This window comes from Anthonomus grandis, chromosome 2 (assembly GCF_022605725.1).
Source record: "Anthonomus grandis grandis chromosome 2, icAntGran1.3, whole genome shotgun sequence".
Taxonomy (NCBI): domain Eukaryota; kingdom Metazoa; phylum Arthropoda; class Insecta; order Coleoptera; family Curculionidae; genus Anthonomus; species Anthonomus grandis.
The window spans coordinates 30,786,150-30,811,453 of record NC_065547.1 but is presented as its reverse complement, the minus strand read 5'-3'; the positions used below and the strand labels follow the sequence as shown (position 1 = coordinate 30,811,453).

The 25,304-nt window shown below is 33.3% G+C and overlaps 1 protein-coding gene and 1 long non-coding RNA gene across 4 annotated transcripts in view; one reads left to right on the top strand and one right to left on the bottom strand.

Moving 5' to 3' along the window:
- LOC126747347 (pyruvate carboxylase, mitochondrial) overlaps positions 1 to 20,342 on the bottom strand; it is a 33,787-nt gene extending 13,445 nt beyond the window's left edge. For 2 of the 3 annotated variants that reach the window (XM_050455913.1, XM_050455930.1), the window contains exons 1-6: positions 20,169 to 20,342; positions 15,793 to 16,098; positions 13,680 to 13,845; positions 13,459 to 13,622; positions 8,093 to 8,500; positions 7,918 to 8,037 (exon numbers count right to left, since the gene is read on the bottom strand). In XM_050455913.1, the coding sequence (XP_050311870.1) occupies positions 7,918 to 8,037; positions 8,093 to 8,500; positions 13,459 to 13,622; positions 13,680 to 13,845; positions 15,793 to 16,041 (1,107 nt within the window). In that variant the 5' untranslated portion in view covers positions 16,042 to 16,098; positions 20,169 to 20,342. Of the gene's footprint in view, positions 1 to 7,917; positions 8,038 to 8,092; positions 8,501 to 13,458; positions 13,623 to 13,679; positions 13,846 to 15,792; positions 16,099 to 16,283; positions 16,303 to 20,168 lie in introns of those variants that run through there. The other variant, XM_050455923.1, reaches the window with a different exon arrangement.
- Positions 1,573 to 11,212, top strand: LOC126747361 (uncharacterized). The gene is made up of 5 exons (XR_007664170.1): positions 1,573 to 1,781; positions 5,161 to 5,318; positions 5,384 to 5,579; positions 6,941 to 7,740; positions 9,334 to 11,212. It is a non-coding gene; the product is annotated as an uncharacterized LOC126747361 (long non-coding RNA).
- Positions 20,343 to 25,304: the final 4,962 nt, after the last annotated feature.

Sequence of the window (25,304 nt, the reverse complement as noted above, 5' to 3'; positions counted from 1 at the left end):
ATCCTCATTTAATACTCCTGATACACAATCAGAATAATTTTTTTTAACATGTTTTTTAACTTTTTAGCTAAGATTTTAGTATGTAATATCTTATTTTTTAAAATACCTCAATTACCTGAGACATTTGGATAGTAAATGCTATGCTTTTTACAGTCCTATTTTAATTACTGACCCACAATTAAAATCATGTTATTAGCTTAAAGTAAAATTATAGACTAATATCAAATCCTTTAAAGAACTATTTAGAACCTTAATTGTAATCATAAAAACTAATGTGATAATCAAAACTTACTAATAATAAATACTTTTAGGAGATTTAATTTTAACCCGATTAGAATATAATATTGTATACACAATACATTGTCTTAATGTGTTTTCTTATGTTTCATAGTCCATACTTACTGGAGACAACCCCACTGACTTGTGTCATCTTTACCCGATTGTGACTAACCAAAAATCAAAATATTTTGTTGTCATATTTTGTTTTTATTTGCTTATACTAAAAAAATAAAATGGAAAAAAAAACGTGCATATTAACTTGTACATTATGTATTTGTGTTATATCTAGTCATTAATAATTAACTTATTTACAATGAGAAGTCAGATTTATTTAAAGAGGTTCAGTTTCTATCTTTATAAGAGCTTATATTTTGTTTTCCATAATTTGTGGATATTATTTTTTTAAATTATTATTTAATATATTATTGTTTTTTTGCAATTGTATAGATGTTTAATTTTTATATTTAATTTTTTATTTAGGTATGTTTGTTACATAATATATACTTATGGAAACAAAAAAAGCAGGTATTTTTTCAGAAATTAGGATTTTCAGTTAAAATATGCTTTATACTTGCAACAATTCTATTTTTACATAAAAGGTCTTATTAGTACCATACTTACAGTTTGCAGTATTTCATTTGGAATATATTGTAACTTTTTTATGCATTTTAAAACCCTTTGTTAAATTTATTTTAATTCATCTTAAAATAAAACATTTAAAAGACAATTTAGTTTTGTTTATTTTTTATTTAACATTTGGTCTCATATCTATCATGCCAATTCATAATTCTTGTAAGTATCTATAGCTAAATATCTTAAATAAGCAATGTCTTGAGAACCAAATTTAAATTAAATAATATTTTAGTTGATGTGTTAATTCTTGATTAAAGTGATGAGGGATGTCTGAGATGCAATTTATTTTTTTCTCAACATTTAAAATTAAAGATTTTAATTAAATGTGGGTATTTCTAAACTGATAAGCATATTGTTTTTTAAAATAAAATTCTATTTAAATATATCTCATCACTTGTCAGTTAACGCATCAACTTTGTAATGCCACTGCAAATTACTTGATATTTAAATATGGATCAGGCTTAAATTTCACGCCACCCAAGATGGTTGGCCCCGTCTTTGTCAACAACGTCAATAAAGCTGTCAACAGAATTTCTGTCTGTTCATTAGGCAACACGCATTTCTCTATATTTGTGTTCTGTGCTTGACAGCTAATAGTTCCAATGGCTCGACAGGGTCGCGCCACCGACACTAGAACGGCTGATGATTGGTAATGACAGATGTAATTAACAATTGTCATCACTATTTGGTAAAACTTCATTAGGTTTAGCTCATTTTCATATTTCTAGTTTTCTAAAGAATCTATTCTTTAAAGATTTTAACTGTGATATAATCAGTATAACCTAACATTTTACTTCCTAGTAACTTAATTAATGTAGTAATCTGTTTTCCGTAAAAGATTGGAGCAAATCTTCAAGAAAAATCTACAGGTAAGTACATCTTTGTATATATATACCTTTATATTAATTTTAGATTACTGTAATTATTTTTTATTGTTTTTATATGTATCTTATGTAAAATACACATTAGAAACATTATATGTGTGTGAAGCTAGCGTCCGATCGATATCCAGCGACAAAATTGAGAACGCAGCATATGTCGGTTGCCAGCGACCAATTTATAGTCCGCGCTCCCTGTTATTTAATCAATATAATGGCCGTATCTCCTGAAATTCCTAAAGGATTTTAATAGTTTTTTGTCCAGATATTAACAATGAATACCTAAATCGACCTACGGTGGTCTCAAACCTCTACAAACTAACGTTTTGTTGTGAAAATAAGTTAAAAAGTCAAATGTTAAAGAAATAAAAAAGGCTCTAACTCCTAAAATTGCCAAAGGATTTGTATAAAACTTTTTTCTATAAAAGATAGTAAATATCTAAACTGATTTTAGATGGTTGCAAATCTCTACAAACGAAAGTTTTTTCGTAAACAATTATTGAATTGTTAGATGTGCAAAAAATATTATTTATTTAGTATTTTACAAACATTTATCTTTTATGCTGCAAAAAATCAAATCTATACCCCTTTTCTCTATATGTAATTATACTATTTCTCTTAACTTCATTGTAGAAGTCTACAAACAGATTTAATCCCTAAATATTGAAAAAATATACCTCACTCTTCGCTGATATGGCTTTCGATTATATTAATAAATTAATTTATTCTAGGAAAAAGGATGTTGAATATAATCAGTTCTAGTTGCTCTTCAATGAACAAAAAATTGACACTAAGAACAACAAAGAATGTAGGGAAAAAATTAATTTCTTAGAAGCTGGATATAGTGTTGCCCACTGTGTGTCTCAGCAGACTTTAAAATGAGTAGGGGGCCAGCTGCAAAATTCAGGTAAATTGATTTTAGATTAAATGATTTTGACCAAAAATGCGAATTTATTTCTAGAGCGAAGTTCGGCGTATCCACTCTAAACAAGAATTGCGGTCAAGTCGGTAATTGAGTCGACCAGCGAATAATAAACAGCAGCTTTCTATTTCATAAAGGGCTCTTATAAATATGCGGTGATTATGCATTTTATAAAATCTAATCTGAAAAGGTAATCTCAAAAACCTGACACTGCCCAAAATCGCTTGCTGGACCGCAAAAATTTCAAGATAATAAGATGCATGATCGCCTATATTTGTAGGAATTGCACATTGCACAACCAAAATAACCATATGTGAGATATTGTAGCGCGTATTCGGGCAGACGCGGTAGGGAAAGAGCACGGAGGGGTTTAGTGGGTAGTGGCTTCACCGAGCCTCACACTGTCCTGGAGTGCCTTGTGCGTCCCAGTTCGTGCGTAAATGCATTCCCCGTCGTGTAATAAAACAAAATAAAAAAAAAAGTACACCAAAGTGCGCAAAGAATTGTATTGCTGGGCAGTTCAATGGGTAAAAACTTACTGCTTCTAACAACATACACAAATTTATGGGTGAAATTTCCAGGATCTTAACTGAGACCACACACTGTTACAAATGAGGCCTATGTAAGTTCACCTTAAATAAAATTAATGAAACCTCCTCGGGAATACTCTTTAGGCATCCTGGTAACAATCCAGCCAGTCGTTTTAACGTAATTTTTGATTGGACCTTTCTGGAGAATATTGACTATTGTTTCCTGGAAGAGAGCGATAATCTGAAGGGAAGACCCGGACCTCTTTTGAAGGACCGGACTGTAGTATCGACGACTTAGAGCTACTAGCCCCGATGGTTTTATTCCATACCACTACTTGGCTGGATTTGGATCTTGTATTTATGCCCAGAAATTACTTCCTTTGTATTTGTTATATAAAAAAATAAATAATTGTAAAGTTATTATGGTCTTTTTATTGGTTAAAATAACTCGATTTAATTAGTTTAAATGGAGAGTTTTGCAACAGCTCTTAAATTTCAGATCAATTAAAATGTTTTCTTAATATTGAAAAAACTTTTATCCAAATCCTTTTGAAGTTTTGGGAGTTATAGACGTTCGTAATTTTTAGTATCTAACAATTCAATAATTTTTTACGAAAAGACTTTCGTTTGTAGAGATTTGCCACTATCTGAAATCGATTTAGATATTTATTATTAATTACATAAAAAAGTTTCATTCGGATCCTCGGGAGTTTTGGAAGTTATAACCACTAATTTTTTTTATACATCTAACAATTTAATAATTTTTTACCAGAAAACTTTCGTTTGTAGAGGTTTGCAACCATTTAAAATCGGTGTAGTTATTTATTATCTTTTATAGAAAAGAGTTAAGGCCTTTTTCATTTCTTTAACATTTGACTTTTTAATTAATTTTCACAACGAAACCTTAGTTTGTAGAGGTTTAAGACCACTGTAAGTCGATTCAGGAATTCATTGTTAATATCTGGACAAAAAAATATTAAAATCCCTTGGGAATTTCAGGAGATACGCGCATTATATTGATTAAATAACAGGGAGCGCGGACTATAAATTGGTTGCTGGCAACCGACATATGCTGCGTTTTTAAAAAACAGATTTAGCTATATACCCAGCAAATGCTCACTTAGTACTTACTTCAGAAAGTCCAGAAAGGGTATTACCTTTTGATACAGGTATAGACAATGAACTTGCTGAGCTGAAATACTGGCTTTATTAATTCTTGATTCTTTACGTTAAATAGTCTTCATAAAACACGGAAGCAGGGAATAACTTATTTTTTTATCCAAGACACTATTACTGCATCAGAACTTAAATGGCTTATTAAGAAAGGCATTACCAAAACTGAAGACACCGGAATCACAGCATTATGCACTGTATGTGACCAAGGAACTACTAAGCGGGATGCTATTAAAAATCACTGCAAAACCAAATACAGATCAGGCCCTTATTTTTTAGTCAACAATAAAGTTTTCACTTTATTTTATGTACCACTTTTATTAAAGTCAAGCAAAAATGCTCTTTTAAAATATATTAAATGTTCCCAATGCATTAATTTATGCCTAATTCAAGGTGGAGCCTTAAACCAGATACCGTTGATTAACTTCTCATGATAATACAAAGTAACTTAGAATGGTCTTCATAGAAAGTTACCCCACTACGAGGTGTAAGCTTGTGCTTAAGCTTATTTTAATGTGAAATTGCTTGAATTAAACTAATTAATTATTGGCTTTATGACAATAAAAATATTTTATACTGTGTGTCTCTTAAACTGACATCTCTGTTGTGTGGCCAAATAATATTTTATATGATATATTTGAAATGAATTTATATGATATATTTTAAATGAATGAAAAATAATATCTTTTTATTTCTCCGAGTCCAAGATGCATAGGATATTCCATTTAAAAATGTCTTTTTTCAGACCATGATTATAAAGCACTGACCACATAGACTTAAATTAGTTTTAATGACATACACAGGAGCCAACAACAGAATATGCTGATGGATTGAACGTTAAAACCTGCACCCAGGTCTTTAGTAATACCATAGGATCCTGAAGGGACAATATAGCAAAATGGGGTAAGATTTTATTTTTTTGAATGATTTTAATAATTAATACTTCGGAACATGTTTTCTATTTCTAGATATTGGAATCCAAAATAAATTACTTAGTGACGCTCAATATGGAGCTGAATTCTTGAGAAGAAATCTTGATTCTGTACAGACTTTTTGATAGCCTCAATGGCCAAACTTACTCAAAATGTGACGCCAAACCTGAGAGAAGAACAATTTCAGCAGTTTCAATGCATGAACAATTTTGGATCTTATACAAATCTTAGGGTAGGCAAATAGAAAAATGATATCCCTGTAAATTCTACTTTTAACATATTTACATATAGCCTCTTTCTTTAATAAATTTGTTGATAGGTATTTAAATTATAATATTTACTAACCAACACTACTAGTGAATTGAGGTAATTTCTTGGAGATTATTCTACTAAACGACTCTATTTATTCTGAAAACATAAAAAATATGATCAATAAACAAAAAAAAACAATTTCAAAAAAGTAGTCCATTTTTCTCAAAGAGACCTCTTGATAATAAAAATTCAGAGAATAGAGGGACACAAAGTCAATGGTCTTTGTGTCCCTCTATTCTCTGAATTAAAAAAAAAAACAATGTACGCAAAATTTTAAATGAAACTCAACGAAATAAATGTTTTATTAAGTGTTTAAGATGCCCTCTATTCACTTCTTGGTAAAATGCTAGTCTATTTAAAAACTCATCCAAAACATTTCTCAAGAGTATTTTCCCCAAGAGTATTTTCATTAATTTGACTAATTTCATATCTAATTTTAAATTTTAGATCATCTATCAATTGCGCGTCTTCTCTTTATAATCTTTGGATTTATGCCCCAAAAAAAAAACCAGGAGTGTGAGATCTGTGGATCTTGCAGGCTATTTCGTAGGATCCCTCCTACCAATCTACTATCTGGTAAACTCTCCAATACCTAAAATGTTGCTTATTTTCCGTACCATTTAAACAAAACGTGGCTTTATCATTACTAAATAGTATCTGCCGATAAAACAATGGATGTTAAATGTAATGGATGTTAAAAATGTAACTACATTTCCATCAAATTTTCAGAAAATTCTAGTCTGCGATCAGGATTATCATCGTATAGCTTATGCAGAAATATAAGTTTGTATGGATGATACTTTTCTTTCTTCGATACACGCAAATTTATTCGACTCTTGTAATGGCCGTTCCGGATATTTTGCATTAACTAAATTACAAACTTCTTGAGTTCTTTGTTTATCTCCGTATGCAATAAAAATTAAAATTTCAATTCGTTTAGTTTCATTTAGAAAATCATAAAAGCAAAAAGAACCATATTTACTTTAAATACGCACTGACACAGTGATATTTGACAATTTAGTTACCATGACACCTTTTAGGTTACATGAGATACGTTTTATACCTTAAGTAATGCTTGCTTTTTCATTAGATACTTTTTTAAGTGTGTCTGTACCTTAGAACATTGTTCAATCATCTGTCAATGTCATATCTTTCAATGTTCTAAGATTTGTTCTATATTTTTTTATACATATTTCGTATGTTTTCAGAAAAAATAAATTAAAAAGTAAAAATAGAAAAGTACAATCCTTTTTTTTATATTTTTAGTAGAATAAGTTTTAGGTGCTTTTAAATTCATAAAAACAGCAGAAACAGATGACTGGGTAAGATCTATATACCTACATCCAGCTTCTTAAAGAAAACAAAGCGAGCACACGTAGGTGTGCAAAGTGGCAAGACCACATATGCCTTATGAGCCACGCAGCAAAGATTTTTATGAGAATCATTTTCAACTGCATACCCTCTAAATACGATAGCTACGTAAGCGGATCCCAATACGGATTCAGACACAAGGGAAGCCATGTTGGCGGAAAGATTCTTGGAAGTAAAGATAAAGTTATTCGTCTATTGGTCTGTTTTGGAAACTGTCTGTAGTCCTTCGACCACATTCACACGCGAAGCTAATACCAACTCTAACCAGTAATATATGCTTCCTAGTCTTATATGGCTTTGAGATGGTGAAGCATTAAAAACTGCGGAAGGTGAATGCCTTTGAAATGTGGATATGCCGACGAATTCTCCGTATAGTCTGAACCACTACTTGCAAAAGTTTTAACTAGAATAAATATCCGCTTTCAGTTAACAAGTATCATAAAGATAAGAAAAAAAGCCTATCTGGGACATATAATGCAGCACCGGGAGTATGAGCAATTACAAGTTATACTGGAATGAAAAACTGAAGGTAAACGAGGCTTAGAGGAAAAGAAAAAGTCCGGGTTAACATAAAAGACTGAACAAACTACACAAAACCCCATAGTGGTCGCCACTCGCCAACCTCAACAGAGACGCCACCTGAGAGGAAGAGGATTCATTTATGTATTAGTGTCAACAAGTACGAGTTACGAGTACTCAAGAAAAGGAAAGTAAGTACAAAATACAATAAGATATACCACTTGTAGTTTGGAAAAATTGTTGTAAAATGTCGCCGGTAAAACATTTTAATCTTCATTGAGTGGATTTTATTGCTTGAAGCAGTTTTCGGCTACTTTAACCCCCTAATCATTCATAAGCTCATACCCATAAAAATAAACTAAACTTACAGTAGGTTGAATTTTTTCTTGTGTTATCCCCAACTCCGGCAGCGTCACTCCTTCAGCCACCCTAATTTGACTCTGCACTAAGTCAATCCCGGTGATTTCTTCCGTTACGGTGTGCTCCACCTTAAAAACATCCCTTTGCCATTAAAACCCCTAAAACCCTCTATCGAACCCTTACCTGTAATCTGGCATTGACTTCAATAAAGTAAAAGTTCCCCTTAGGATCGCACAAGAACTCCACGGTACCGGCGTTCTCATAACCGACATGCTTGGCCAACTTAACCGCCATATCGGTCATGGCTTGTCTGATCTTTGGGTCCAAATGGGGTGCGGGGGCCATTTCCACCACCTTTTGATGCCTCCTTTGCACCGAACAGTCTCTCTCGTACAAATGGACGACGTTTCCGGCTTTGTCTCCGAGCAGCTGAACTTCGATATGCCTCGGTCGTTCGATGAATCTTTCAATAAATAGGGCTCCATTGCCAAAAGCTGCCAGAGCTTCTGAGGAGGCCCTTTTGTAGTTTTCTTCTACTTTATCCAGGCTGGTTACTACCCTCATGCCTCTGCCACCACCACCATAAGCAGCCTGAAAAAAATTGTATTTAAAATTACCGAAGACTTCCTCTGATAAGCTACATACAGTACTTCACAAAATTTTGGAAATGGAAAAAGAAAGTTATTAAAATCTAAAATAATCTACAATGGAATAGCATATGAGAAAAAAAACGTATTTATCAAGATACTTAAAATCTTATATAACAAAAAAACAATAGATTATTAGTTCATACATAGGGTAGTTGGGGGAGTAATGGACACTGATCCAGTAATGGACATGTCCGTCTTTAAAAAGCCCTAAATCTCCAAACCGTAACTTCAAATTATTTGATTTGACACAGTGGCTGTCCATTATTAATCAAGTAAATTTCAGTAATGGTCATTTAATAACAAGAAAAGATTAGAGAATACGGTAAATTATGCCAAATACGGATTTTTTTATTGTAGTGTTTTTTTAATAAATCATGGAATGAACACTTAGTACTGTGTCTATTTTTTTATTTTTTAGTTTTTTGTTAAAGTTAAATTAAAAAAAAGGGAGTTGACGTTTGGTGTTGCTCTTAGTTTGGTCTTTTAAGAAAAAAACAATTTAAATTACTTTAGCAAAAAAGTCAGTCACTACCTAAATGTAGCCCCTGTAGATAGTCAGTAGGACTACGCAAGTGTATATGTAAATATTTTTCCTAAAGCACTAAAATAAAAAAATAGCCTTTTGGCACTATTACCAAAAATACTAAGAGGGTCATCTCGTAGGTAGAGCCGCTAAGCGAAGCAGAACACCAACACTACAAGTTATTCTGCTTCACTTAGCAGATCTACCTGACCTCCCTTATATTCTTTAATAACCCTTTGGAAATATTTTAGGGTTAAGACGGGAAAATTTTGCGGGAAAAATAAAGGCCGGGAAATGATTTTTTTTTCATGTTCTGAAGAAAACATGCATAAAGCAATAGAGGCTGTAAAAAATGGAATGACCAAGAAGAAAGCTTCAATAGAATTTTTTGTTCATCGCACCACCCTTATAAGAGAATTCTCAGGAAATGTTCCAATTCTAAGAAAAATGGGACCCTCAAGTGAGTTTTCTGAGGCAGAGGAAACTGCCTTTGTAGATTGGATATTAGTAATGGGTAAAAAAGGGTTCCCAGTCCAAAAAGAAAATTTAATACAGTCCGTGAAAAATTTGCTAGAACACAATAAAAGTATACGGTTTTTTAATCAAGAGACTTTAACTCCAGACAGAGCCTGGTTTGAAGGTTCTTTAAGACGGCATCCAAATATTAAACAAAAGCATGCGGAGACAGTTAGTACGGCACGTGCGGAAGTAACCAAAGACAGGATTCAAAACTGGTTCGATGAAATACATGATTATTTAAAAGCCAACCATCTAGAACACATACTTACTGAACCGAGTAGAATATTTAATGCGGACGAAGCTGGGTTTGATTTATGTCCAAAAACTGATAAAGTTTTTGGTCCATTGAAAAATGAAAAAGATTTCTATGAAAGAGTTTGCAATCAAAAAGAAAATATAACAGTAACGGCAACGTTTTCTGCGGATGGCAAAGTCCCACCACCCATGTTAATATTTCCCTACAAAAAAATACCAAAAGCTATAGTGGAGTCTGTTCCTACAAACTGGGCACTTGGGCGTTAGTTCTAATAGCTCTTTTCCAAATACGACACAGATAACACAACCTAGCAATGTTTCAGTGTTCAAATCTTTAAAATCTGGATGGAAATCTGCTCTCAGTGATTGGACATTTGAAAATTTTCGAAAAGATACTATTAGATACACATTTGGTCAAATCCTTAAAGGTGTTTTTGATAAATATGCCACAGCTTCAACAATAGCGAATGGTTTCAGGAAATGCGGTTTGTACCCTTTTAACAAAAATAATGTTGAGTATTCAAAGTGTATTCCGAGTCGATTAATAACATTTTCTAAGGAAAAAGAAAATTTTCCGAAAGACTTTAACCTTAAAGTTCTTGAAAGAGTAAAAAGTAAAATTGACGAACATGAGCATTACCAATTTTTGGAAACTTATAAAAACAAAACCACCTGGCAAGGATGTTCTAAATCACACAATTTATATACACTGTGGTATTCTTTAAAAGAGAATTCAGTTCAAGTTCCCCTATTAGAGCTGAAGATGAAATTCTACTCCAAATATTAATTTAGATGAAGATAAAGCACAAGAAATGCCAGAACAAACCAATGGTTTTTCACAAATTTCGAATTCTCCAGTAGCATCTACAAATAACATTCTAGTTCATGCGTCCCCGACTACGTTTTTACCTGCCATGAAAAACGTAGAATGGAATACACCAGAAGATGTGAATCGGTACACATATGAAGAAAAAGAAAATGAAGGTTTAAAAGTCCCAACGCCCTTCAAAAAGTGTCTACCATTTCGAAAACACTAGAAAACAGAATTACGCCTAAAAGAAAGGTCACTATTTTTCCTGCTGCAAGACTTTTATGCGTCAAAGAAGTTTTAAAAAAATGTGCCAAAAACAAAAGCAAAAAAAGGAGCTGTACCAAAAGATGATAGGTCTTCTGTCAGGCATTGAAGTTCCCAAGATAATGACCCAAGTGATACAGAAACAGAACTCGATTTCAAGGAAGGAAAATATGTTATTGTCACGCATGAGGAAGAATATTACCCAGACAAGTACTACTTACATTTACACATAGACATTTTATTTATCAATCCATTTATTTTGCCATAGTGCATCCCGTGTAAATGTACTAAAGACAATACTTATTTGCGAGTTAGTTAACATAACTATTTTATTTTAGGAGTGATCTTAAAAAAGGACCATGAAGGAGCTGATGTAAGATCTATGGTTAGGGCTGGAGTAGATTCGTGGAAATAATCAGTAAAGGAAGATGAGCTATACTATTTCAAAGATGATATAAAAGCAATAATCAGCAACCCAGTGCAAAAAAATAGTAGAGGGCATTACAGTGTGCCGGAAATAGCTAATTTTGTATAAAATGTAATACCTTATATTTTATATTCAAAAATACAATAAAAATTTATATTTTCTCTAAGTGTGCATTACTCCCTCCAAATAATTTCCATTACTTAGTTAATTATGTCCATTACCATTTGTCATTACTTAAATTTTTATTTTTTTGTTGAAACCCTTAATAAAAGTTACTAATAATACTGTATCCTCCAGTTAGTACACTAATAACCGTATCACCTACTGTATCAAGGTAGCTGATATATTAATTCATATCTCCATAGAAGGAAATTAAATTAAAAAATCTCTCCTTAGTATCCATTACTCCCTCAACTACCCTATTATTTCGAAATTGATGTTCCATGAATTTGAAAACAAAACAAAAAGACATTTAAAAATATATTCAATTCTAGTATTTAGTAACAAAACCTTTTCCTTGTAATACACCGTTACTATTCTTACTCAGTAATCTACTTTGCGAGATACTTTTTTTCACAGAAAAATGTTCTCATTCTAATTTTATTGTATTAAATGAATCTTCTTTATTTTTTATGTTATGTGGCCTGATATTTATTTGATCCCAAAGGCTTTTTATTGGGTTCAGATCAGGTTGCTGCATATATTTTGGATATATATTGCATTGCTGGAACTGTCATATTAGAGGCATATTTTCCTTGATATATGACTCTTTAAGATCCAAATAAACATAGTGCTCCATTATCTAATCTATGCGAACAATTGGATCTGCCACGGATATGGAAAAACAACCATATACCGTAATTCTACGTTCTCTATGTTTCACTGTTGATAACTGGCACTTTGGATCAAACCTTTTTCCGACTAAGCGTATTAGAACTTTAATGTCATCACTAACGAAAAGCAAAAATTTACTTTCCCTACTACCGTATTTCATTTTTCAGTGCTCTCTAGCGATTTTGAAGCTTTTTGTCGTTTTGTTGGAGAAATTAAGAACTTTTTATAGGGCGACGTTCTTAATAATTTATACTCTATCAATGTGCGTCTTACGTTTCAGTGCAAATGTCAGTAGTTAACTGGTGATCATGATCATCGTCAATAAGTTCTTAATGAATTTCTTTTGCTGATTTTCTCGAGTTAGCTGTGGAAAATGCGATTTATTATGCGATTAGAATATAGTGAAGTTGTTCGGCAGTCACTTTAAACTGCAGTTTAGGCTCTATCTATGTCTTGTTATTTTTTTTTACTTTGAGAGACAGTTCCACAATACATATTGAAATTTCTGGTAATATCAATAATTTTTTTACTTTTCTGATATGCTTAATATAATTAATTAGTCATTAAATCATCAGATAATAATTTTTATTTTAGACATTTTCTCGAAATATTTATGAAGATTCTCAGAACACAAGTTTATCACACCGTAACTGATATTTAACTACTGATAACTAAAGAAATTGTTCATGTGGACAAAATATAAATATTTTGTTGATAAATATTTCCAAACTTTTGTGTTATGTATAGCAAGCAAAACATCTCACAAATAAAAATAAACAAATATTTATACTACAAAATACCATAGGAAATACCAAAGATTAATACATGCTAAATTTATAAATACATAAATGATTATAAGAAAGAGATATATGTAAGTGTTTTGTGTTCATTTTATTTAATGTTTTTAAACCTTTGTGAAGTACTGTAGATCAGAAGGCTTAATAACTTGGAAAGTTATGGATAAATCGCGTTGGACCTCTAACAAAGTTTCTGGGAAAAAGTTTGTTTTACTTAATTATTTTGAGCAATTTTAAAGGCAAGAGTTCATGGACCAGCCACATGGATCAAAAAGCTGGACAACTCGGTTTAACAAAGATCACTTTGAAATTCAAATTTATTTTTCAAAGCAATGTCTCTTTAAAACACTGTAATTTAATTAATTTTGGTTTCTTTTGTGCTTTTGAAGGTATTTATGTTTTATGAGAAAAGAAACTTTTCTATACTGTCAACTTTAAAAGTCCAAAAATAGACGACAAGAGGCTGTACCTTAAATATCACAGGTAATCCATGTTTCTGGCAAAAATCCATAGCTTCGTCTAAAGTGGAAACTGGTCCATCTGTCCCTGGCACTATCGGTACTCCGGCAGCAATGGCGGCCTCTCTGGCAGCCACTTTATCACCCATTTGATGGACCACCTTCGGAGAGGGACCTGCAAAAAACAATCCATCATATGGCTCACTGTTTTGCTCCCTTCAATTTTTCTTACCAATGAATCTTAATCCAGCATCAATAACTGCTTGGGCAAAATCCGCCCTTTCAGACAAAAACCCATAACCGGGATGGACGGCATCGATACCTTGGTCTTTACAAATTTTCACTATTTGTGGAATGTTTAGGTAAGCTTCTACTGGCGACATACCTTCTCCCCCCACCTATTAAAAAAAACATTAAGTCTAAATGTAAGTCTATTTGCTACAATATTCCAAGATAAGTGAGTTCTGGTCTATTCAGAGAATATCAATACTTAATATTCCATATGCGTCATTAATATTCCAGGAATATATGGTGATATGTTTATTTAGCTGCATGAAAGAAAGGAATAATGACATGCTTTTTCTTTTGGGCATTTTACATCCTTTTGATTCCTCCTAGAGAAATGATAATTGTTAGCTTTTTTCAGGCAACTGGAGACTAAAGTTGCGCGGAATAAGCAAATATTGTCATTTTGAATATCTTAAACCAACCAACTTATTTTTCAAGACCTTCCAGGTAATTTAACTAAATTATATATTGTAGGCAATTGGAGCCTGAAAGAACATGGCGAGAACGAAATCCAAGTGAAGACAGCTGAAGTCATTTATCTATTTTGTCCAGGCAATTTTGAAAGCTGAAATTTAAGTTTTTTGTTGCTTAGAATAAACGAATAATTAATGCCATTTCTTCCAGGTATTTAAGGCAATTTGTAATTCCTCCAAGGTGAACAAAGATATTTTAATTTTTACAGGCAGTTAATGTTGCCTAAATATTTTCCTAGGCTAGTTTTTGAAGGAAACTAAAATTAAATATTGGTGCATAAAAAATGGCTTCAACTCCCAGGTAGTATTTACAAGAACTTTTCCGGCAATTAAAACCTGCAATACAATAGAATTGATATAAATTGTCTGAGTTAAACGAATAACGTCACTTCTCATTTTCTTCTTATCTCCAGGTATTTTTGACAATTTTTGATTTCAGGCAGTTAAATTTGATTATACCTTTTTTGGGGCCTAAGAGAATCTAAAATTAACCTCAGTTACTTGGAATAAACGAATAATGTCATTTGGCAATTTCTTCCAGCCGTTTAAAGTCATTTTGGGTTCCATCCAGGCAAACGACATTTTTTTATATATTTATGACCTTTTCTAGGCAACTGCAGATTCTTATTTATTCTAGGAATTTGAGGCAATTTTTAATTCTTTAGGCATACAAGTGTAGAGTGCCATTTCTTTTTCTTCCAGGCACTTGAGGTCGTGTTTAAATCCTCACAGACAAACGAGGTAATTTTCCTGGAATAAACTAATTCCTTCCGCCTGGAATAAACGAACATTGCGATTTCTTATTTCTTCCTGGCATTTATGGTAAAATTTGATTCCCATACAACGAAAATCAAATATAAACAAAAAAAACGTTTTTCTAAAATCGAAAATCGACGGGTGCAAGCGTTTTTGTTTTGTAAATCAAGAACCTCTAAAAGTAGCGCTAAAAGTATTAAACAATGGTATTGTTTCAAAACTGGACTAACTAGATTAATCACTTGACTCCCACTCCAATTTAAGATTTTGAGAGTGGTTGCAACCCCCACCAAGGGGTTGATGTTATGGGGTTGAAAGTATTAAAAAAATTGCCCCCCTAAAATAAAAAATCGACGGGTCCGAGCATTTTTTAAAATTCCTTAAAAAAGGGTTCCAAACCTTGCTGGCTGGGCCACCCTATATATGTAAACCGAATACTGGTAATATCGAGAGTAAAGTGAAGACCATGGCACAACGCATAAGTCAAGCTAGCAGTGGAACTAGGCGATCTGTGCATGTTTAGAAAGTTTTCATCATTAATGTATCAAAACTTGAACGTCAATCCTTTTTTTGGGGTGATAGATAATGGGTATTATCAACCAATAGGATATGACAATGTAATCTTACAGCGGTGTCGAGGTTTCCAGTGTGAGATAGACTTATGCCAAATTTATTATATTTGCTATGGCTATCTCTCTTTGATGTCTTCAACATGTGCTCACACTGCTTATGGGACTTTATTAGTCAGTATTGAGTTTGCATCAATTTTAGCTTCCAAAGCATTAAAATGGAGGTCAAGTGCCTAGAAGGAATAAAAACTCCACTTACCAAATAGGACTCGTCAGCCTTTAACCTATGAACATGTCCTCGGTCCTCTTTAGAGTAAATAGCAACAGATTTGATCCCCAATTCATTGCAAGCTCTGAAGACCCTGACAGCAATTTCGCCCCTGTTGGCTACCAATACGCTCCTGATCGGTTTGTATTCTATCGAGTAGTTTCTGGTGCATTTCGACGTTAAGTTGAAGGTGGCACTGGCCGGAATCCTTGAGTTTTTTGCTATCAGTCTTATCAGCATGGTGGCGGAGTTGATGGAGGACGTTAATCCTCACAGTGGTAGAAAATTCGTTAGGGGCTAAAAACAAAATATTAATTAGACGTCCCTTTTTTTGGGGTCATAAAATGGCGATGATTTACACAAGAGTATACTAATAATATAAAAATATTTGAAAATTTTAATTATGGCATCTGGAATATCACACTTTTTCTAGGTATATTGGATATGATATCAAACATTATCAGTGTCTTTGTAGAGCCTACCTACTGCCTCCTGTGAGCTAAGCAAGAATTTTGACTGTGTCTTTCATTACTTACACGGATAAAATTCCATGTCAATGAATTGCCTGGTTGACTTACATCACAATAGACAGTCTTTACAAATAAAACTAACAAACATGACAATTTGGACAGCGTTACGTTCAAGTCTTAAGAGCCGAGCTGTTCTAACTTTCTGTTGTTAAGACTCATGGTTCATAGTATTTCCAACACAAGAGATCCAAAGAGAGGCTTAGTGACATCAATGAATTTGGTGCCATACGCACCCAATGAGTTGTTTTGATTTGCAGAGCAGGACAATTGATGTGGTTGCCTCCAATGAATCTTCGGAATTATTGACCTAAAGTCGGTCATGAAATGTATTAGGAGAAAAGCCCGCTTGAGTAGTAATTGGTAGAAATTACGTAAGCATATTGACTCAATTCGACCACTACTAGGACGCGCAAATCAACTTGCATGCTACATTTCTGCGACAACGACAACCTTTACTCATGTAAAGGTTAGTTTGGGTTGGTTTGGTTGAGTGTCACTTTCACAACTATGGAACAACGATTCAAAGCTGGGAAAGCGATTTAAAGGAAAGAGATGGATAGACTAACAATCTATTGACTGGGTGAAGGATGGTGCAGACGTATTAGTCGTGTAGCTAGAAAAAAGAAAAAAACACGTAAATGAATTAAAGTTCAGAAGAGTTTGCCTCTCAACAAATTTACTGGAAAAAATCAACATCGATTGTACATTTTATTATTTGACTTAATCAAAATTTCATTGTTGATTTCTGGTAGATCGGTGTATATCCCTAAACCGGTAGATGAAACAGTATGTAGAATGTAATATTTGAACCAGCTCAGACAGAGAACGTATTACTTTAAGATTATCAAAGGCTGGCAGTTTTTAAAGTAATATTAAATATCATTAATATAAATGACGAATAAAGGGACCAATAAGATGAGAGTACTGTGGAACCCTTGTAGCTAAGATCTATGAGAAAAGTATCTCAAAGAGGTTAGAAGAAGCTTCTGGCTACAAATTTTCATAAACATGTAATATATTCTATCAAATTCCTTACTGAAATCCATAGAAACCACCGATCGAATCTTACCGACCAATATGCCTCAATAGTTAGTTTTCATCTAAAGACGATGAAGAGAGGCCGTGTACAAGAATGTATATACCAAACTGCCGACATCACCTCGTTAGAAAGGTGGAGTGTGGTCTGTGAAATAGAAATAGGCTTGTCTTGGTGCGTTTCTGGATATTGAAGGACCGTTTAATAACACTCTTTTCGATGTTATTTGTCGGGCACATCATGAATGCATAGCTCAGGATCCTGTCTGGTTCGACTAATTGGCACTATGTGTCTGCCGAGTTTAATAGTAAGGTTGTTAAAACGATAGCGCTTTATAGAGGCTGCTCTCGGTGAGAAGTATTGTCTCTGACTTTGTAGTGTTTAGTGGTTGACCACCCAATCAATGATCTAAATAGAGCGTGCTTGTACAGACAAACGCACGCCGACGAGTTGGTAAACTTTGACCTGAAAAGGACGTTACCATAACATAGGATCCAATGATGAGGCATTGCGTATAGTGGACCGGTAGTGGCTTTCGCAGGGCTTACGAATTAACTCCAAGAAAGTAGAGTTTCTACTTTTCACGATGAGACATAATTTTGGCGCATCCCCATTCTGGGAGGCATGCACCTTAAATACTCTAGGATAATTAGATCTCTAAGACACTAAACTTCAAATTCTCTTCCAGCGATCACGAAGATATCAGAATTAAGAAGATTATCTTGCAGAACAGCTTTTGGGAGTACCTGGGGTCTCTAAAGATCTTCTAAAGACCTTTCTCATTTATCTCTCCATAAAACCTCTTCTCATCTATCGTTTGGTGGTCCTGCACGAAGAAAGCAAAAGTTGGAGTCCAACGCCTCACATGCCAAAGCTCCACAGGATATATGCGAACGACCCTAGCCAGAGCCCTTAAGATTATGTTGAAACTTTTCTACCTTTAACCCTACTGCAGTTTGAGGCAATGAGGACGCAATGAGACAATGAAACTGGATTATTGTGCAACTAATAATTTATTTATTGAAAGTTGGATTTCCAAAAAATAAAAATCTCTGTCTTGTTTTGACACCTAAGCAAGGCAACCTTTTGATTCTATGGATCATGGGATTCTGCTAACAAAATTAAATGCTTATAAATTTTGCACTAGAAGTGTTGGAATAATAAAATTATATTTGGAAAATAGATCTCAGATCGGTTAATGTAGGTGCGTCATCGGGGAAGAAGACTCCCATCTCCAATGGGATGCTTTCAATTTGATGCTTTCAATTCTGAAATTGTTTTTACTTCGTAATATATACTGTCGACACTGTCTCATTGGGTATTCTGAGAGTGGCTTATTTGCTGTTTTTGAGACACATCTGTCATATACCATCCTTGCATGAGACATACGCCATGAAACACAAAAAAATTCGGAATGTTGTACGCCCTCATTCAATTTGTTAAATGCCATCACATCTGAAATTGAATTTGGATCCTCTATTCCCATATATTTGCATTGCTTTGTGAATATTCTGCAGCTTGCCAATGTCAGTTGCCAGCGCTGATAGATCATTCGGCGTTTTATCAATAATAAAAAACCATCATCGTTCTTGCTCAACTTAGAATCGAGTTTCCGGATTGGCAACTTTGCATTTGGAATCTGAGTTAGCAAGAAAACTGAACATTCATGATTTTACCTCGGCCAAAGTACAGAAAAAAATCTATTTAATTCTAAACATCGTGTCAGTTATTTTAGAACATCTGTGATGCTAACAAAGTTTATATCTGCGTTACAGTTTTCAGAAATTCATCAATTTCAAATCGACAATTCTATCAAAAATCCTTTCGACACTTTTTCAGACTTTTCAACAATTATACAAATTTTTATGAATATTAAAAAAAATGAAGGAGTTTGCTTTTAAGATTTGCTCCGGGGTCCGAATATTCTCTCTATGGCCTTAATTGTGAACATTCAATCAAATTGAAGATTAAATTTCTCTTTTCTACTTATGCTATATTTAAAATTTAAGTTAAACTCACTCATTGCAAAATAAAAATTTATCGTATTTTGGACTGGACAAGTACATCATCCGGTGAAAAAATCCCCGTATTTAAAAAAAAATCATTCTTGGTGTTACGCTGATATCCTAGAACAAAGTCGATGTTTTGATTGTTTTTGCGTTCAGGTCAAAGTCATTTGAATCGAGGTGATAACGATAATAATTAAAAGTCTACTAGATCTTAGTCTACTAGAGAAGTTGAACATTTGATTTTAATGTATTATGCCGTTAGTCACGAATTAGTATAAAGACACCAGCATGCTATTATATAATACATAATAAGGAGTTATCTTAGGTTTACAAAAAAAATATATTGAATTCACATTGCGATTGAATGGTCGGTGAATGCTTTTACTCGGGTTTGAAAGTGACTTTTACGACGTAAAGAATCCTTGTTTGCTGTCAAGATTAAACCAGGGTCAAAATTTGCGCGTTTTTTGCATTAGTATTTTCAAAAATTAATTTTGGCCCAACCTGTTGAATTTCTAAACAGAATCGCTACACAAAATGTTTCGTAATTAATGACATATGCATTCGCTCCTTTCACTTTTTACATACAAATGACCGCGTAATCGTAATAATTTATTGTTAGACACCCTTTTTTTACATCTTTTTTTAGGATCTATATGACCCAATTCGTGAACAATATAAATTTTTTTTCGCATCGGCTGACCGCAAAACGAGATTTAAATTGTCGATCGAAGGTCGTCCCCGTTGCCTTATTTCAATAATGAAACCATAAATAGAAAGAAAAACACTCACTTGTTATGTATGTTGTATAAGTCCGATATATGTTTCGTAAACCACAAGTTATTTATCAACAGGCCCGAACTGTACACTCGCCGAACGTCTCGACTCAAATAAATTTGGATTTTATTTTTAAATTACGGAAAACTGGATTTGCGACGGCGTGCATCCACTGCGACGACTGTGTAATAATATTTCAGTTAACGGGCGAACGTTAATTTATTGTTTTTTTTCTTATTATATAACTTAAGCTTAAATTTGTACTTTGTGCACCCTGTCCTAACCTATGTTGACCTAAATACGCTCTCGGCGCCTCTCCGATTCGGAGATGCAGGGCGCTTCCTTAAATAAAAATCAATAATTATATTGATGCGCTAAAACTCTTCGGTCATGATTAAATCCTATATTGATTTTGCTGGTATTGTATTGAAATTATATATATTATATTAGCATGGCGATTAATTCTTATCGATGTTGATTTAGTTAGAGAGTAGCAACTAGCACGAATTTAACTTAATTGCCGCTCTTTTTTGAAACCACATTAACGTAAAAGATTTTTTAAACACAATAATAATTTTTTTTAGTACCTTTATGTCAAAAGTGTATTTTTGTTAATAAAATCTTGTTAATGAATTCAACAGATGCCGTTTTGTGCCAAATGCAACTATGTTAACGTTACTTTGGAATGCTATAATAATAATACAACATAACGTAAAAAACATTAGATTAGATTAACAGAATTTAGGAAAAAATCTCGTTAAGTTGTTACAAACACGTATTTGTTTAAACCATTGGTAGTTTTTAACAACGTTTAATGTTATTTTTACAAAGTTATATTTTTAAACACATTAAAAAATGGATTATTGTTAACTTCAAATTTTTTTTGTGTTTTATTACCGTTATATTAATGTTGTTTCTTAGTTAATTATTACTTATTATTTAATTATTACTATAACTTAATAAACGAAAAAATAAAAATAAAATTCTTTGATGGTATTTACTAAATAAAATATCATCGTTATAAATACTTTAATGTTATTTTTACGAAGTCATTTTTTTTACCCAATAAAAAATTCGTTTATGTCATATGGTACAATTTTTAGTTGTGATTTATACCAATGCGTTAACGCTATTTATCGTCTTAGGAAAATGTTACTTCGCATTCAATGCAACCACAATAACCTTATTTTTCCAAAAATGTATATCCTGATACACAAGATTAACCTGTTAATGTTTTATTTTAATAACGCAAATTCCCTTTACATAAATATACAATAAAATATAATTTACGCCCAAAGTACCACGTTTATTGGAAAAAAGCCTATAACGTTATATTTTGTCACACCAATTTTAAATAATAGATTTAAATTGTTTTTTTTCTGCGATTAATGCCATTAGGTTAACGTTATTTATGTAAAGAAAATGTTTTGTTTCACGAATAATGCAACTACAGTAACATTAGTTATACAACAGTATTTTTCATTAAAGTCCGTCAATGAGGGTTTTTGCTAAGGATACACAAATAAAATTTACTAACGTTATACTCAACACAAGAATTGTGTGTAAATTTCGTTAATTAAGTCTACAGAAAAAATTTCCATAAAACTAAAAGCTTAGAACATTGAATATCTCAATGTGTATTCAATGTTCTAAGATTAACAGTAAGCAACGTTAATCCGACAAAATGTGACAACGTTATATTTGTCAACCTGTAAAATTGATGAAATATGATTCTATGGCTAATATGAGCTGGTCAATCTCGTAAGGTACTGTTGGGTAATAAGGCCGGGTTAAGAAAAATATTTTTGTTATAACCAAATAAAAAATATTTTTATTACAAAGTAAGATACAAAAGATAAATCAACATGTATTCTTTTAAAAAACATAACTAAAAAATGAAAACAAGAATTTTTAAACATTCATAATGCAAAAAAATAAAAACAACTCTTTTGGCCTTATTACCAGCATAGGCAGGTAATATGGCCACGGAGTAAAATTTGTAGCAGGTAATAAGGCCGATTTTTAAAATTTCCTCAGGGCATGCATTCAGGGCAAATAAATGCTTCTTTATCTTCAACTGTTAGTCCAACACATTCTTCGTGAACCCAAGTACCACAAGATGAACATGCTCTCATATCGGCTACAAAGTCAAGCAGGCAAACAGAACACATCCATACAGCTGAAAGGCTCGTAGTTGGCGTATTGGCGGACTTCCTCTTCACAACAGAACCCTTTTTTGAGATATTGGTAACCTTTTTACCAGAACCACGATCCTTAAATATGTGCCTTTTGACCTCTTGAGCACGATAATTCAAAGCCTTTCTTCGATTGGAGGTTTTTATTGGTGCCATATCAGGTGTAACTAAAACTTCAGAGAAAGAGTTTTGATGTGAAGTTTCTCCTTTTTCAGCTAAATCTTCTGACTGAGTTGATTGAGACTGAGACTGATCTGCAGGGCTGGTACTGGAATGTACTGTTGAATTATCCTTAGTTGTCTTAAATAATGTTGCTAATGGAATATCATCTTCCGAATCCCAAAGTTCTTCCCTTACTATGGCACTTTCCTCACTATTTTCAGCTGCAATATTTTGACCACGATGAGTTGGAAGACTTGGGGCGAATGCATGTTCAGGAATGGCGTTTCTACTGAACGGGTAGATACCAGTTGATCTAAAACCATTGCAGATGTTATTAATAGTCATGCACTTTCCCCAGACTGGCGTGAATACATCAGAAAATCTCTCTTTACTCAACCTTCTATCAGGATGTTGACTCCAATATTCAAGAAGCTGTTGATCCCAGTGGGATTCAAAAGACCGGAAAACGGATTTGTCCATTGGCTGGAGCTCGTGAGTCGTATTACTGGGTAGGCATAAAAGCTCAATTCCTAAAGTTTCTGCCTTTTCAGCAATGGACTCATCTAGGTGACTTGACGCTCCATCAAAAATTAAAATTGTTGGAGGGGAAGACATAAATTGTGAGAAGTGCTCCAGCCATTTGATAAATATCTCAGTCGTCATGCTGCCCTTTGCGGTCATGTGTACAGCTGAGCCTGCTGGTAAACCATCAGAATAGCAAGGTTTTCCACGTTGCCCTTTGAATAAAATCGTAGGTGGTATGACATGGCCTAGGGCATTTGCACAAGCGACTACTGTGACGTTTTCCGCATGTTCAGGCGCCACTAAGTGCACTCTTTTGGCACCTTTTTGGGCTAGTACTAGCTGCTGGTGATGAAGGGTTAATCTGCAACCCTTCTCATCCATGTTGTAAATTTTTTCGGGGCTATGTTTTAATCCGGTTCTACACAGCAGAGCATCCAATTTATCAAAATAATCACATGAAATACAATACATACAATGAAATGATTCAATTTCTGAGCTCGGGCAGGATTTAATTGCTGTGCTTTGCGTTGAGCTATTTGTGGATGACGTCTTAGAAAGGCACGGTACCATTCTTTACCCGCCAATTTTTTTTCCCGGTTAAATTTATGTTTAACGCTCATTTTCTCACAATAATTGAAAACACTTCGGCGTAAAACTTTCGAAGTTAACGGAAAGCCTCTGCTAGAAAATCTCAATATTTTCCTTTCTAAGTCCGTTTCCTGTTCCATATTTAATACTGGTTTTGCTCCCAATGACCTGTTTGAGGAACCGGATTTAAGGTGATTCCTTAAGGTACGACGCGGAATCCCAGATTGCTGTTCCACCCATTCTTGAGACCGACCACTCCTTAATAGCTGAAGGGCCTCTTCCATCATTTCTTCGGTCCAATTTGCTCGTATTCCTCGATTTTTTTTCCCCATAACTGAAAAATAAAAAAGTATTTTCTACTGCGTATGTAGGAGACAGATAATATGGCCGGAACATTATAGCTACAGCTATAATACTTACCTAAGCTAGAAAACTGCTCCGCGCTGTAACTGTTGCTGACACGTTGGTATAAAAAACTATTTTCTAAGACTTCCGCAGGAATCCTACATGGAAAAACAACTTTTAGACCATCTTGTAATAGGCCTTATTACCTGGCTAGAAACTTAAAGGTAACCATTTCGGCAGGCAATAAGGCCGGGAGCTCATTGCATTGAGATAAGGTGGGAAATTTCTTTAAAAAAATATATAAGTAAGTAAAAAATATATAAGTAATGGGATTATTTTTTTAAGACTTTTGCCAGCGTAAACAATTAAGATAAATTTACAAAAAATTACGCATTATTTTGTAGCCGGCTTTATTATCTGCAAACAAATTTAATGGTAAGGCAGGTAATAAGGCCGCGGCCTTGTTACAAGTCTGGCATCCATTTTCTTTTTGAGGTTAGATGTAACAAAAAAAGAGTAAATAAAACGAAACAACTATGTTAAGTTAATCTATATACCAACACAATTTGGAAAATATAATGCAAACAATACTCTAATCAAACTACCAAAAAATGTTACTCACCTTTTGCAGGTATTTTTTACAACACGGGCACGAAAACACTTCCAAATTTTTAAACACGTGCATGTAGGTAAATGGAGGAATGTATACTAGCTCGCAAAGCGCCAACTGTTTTGTGTTAGATCTGTCTACACCTAGATGGTGCCACTAGGACCACAGAATATTAAGGTATCCGTTGGGATAACTTTGGCTTTATTACCTGCCCGGCCTTATTACCCAACAGTACCTTATAACGTTCATTTTCTCACTAAACTAAAACCTATAAAAAGTTCTGTTATATGTAACAACATTAATGTTTTTTAACGTTAAAGGTTAATTGTTGTAACTATTTAACGTTATATTAACAAGAAATTACAATTTTACTTAGTATAAAGTTCAAAGTAAAAAAACACTATTAATTACATTAGTAAGCGTAATTAATTAGTCTTCATTTAACTGTTTAATGAACTGTTTTTTGCACCCACAATTAATGCAGTCTTGTGAACGTTATTTTGTACCAAATATTACTTCTGCGGCAAACATGTTAACATAAAAAAATCTATGCACGGCAGGTTTATAAAAAAAACTAATCCACTAAACAAAAGGTTGCGTTACGATAAACGCTTAAAAGATCATTTAACGTTATATTTTAATTACATTCTTCAAAGTAATTTTTAGTGTACAAATCACGTTTTTTTTTTCGAAAAAATACATCAATAGTAATTTCAGTTTAACGTT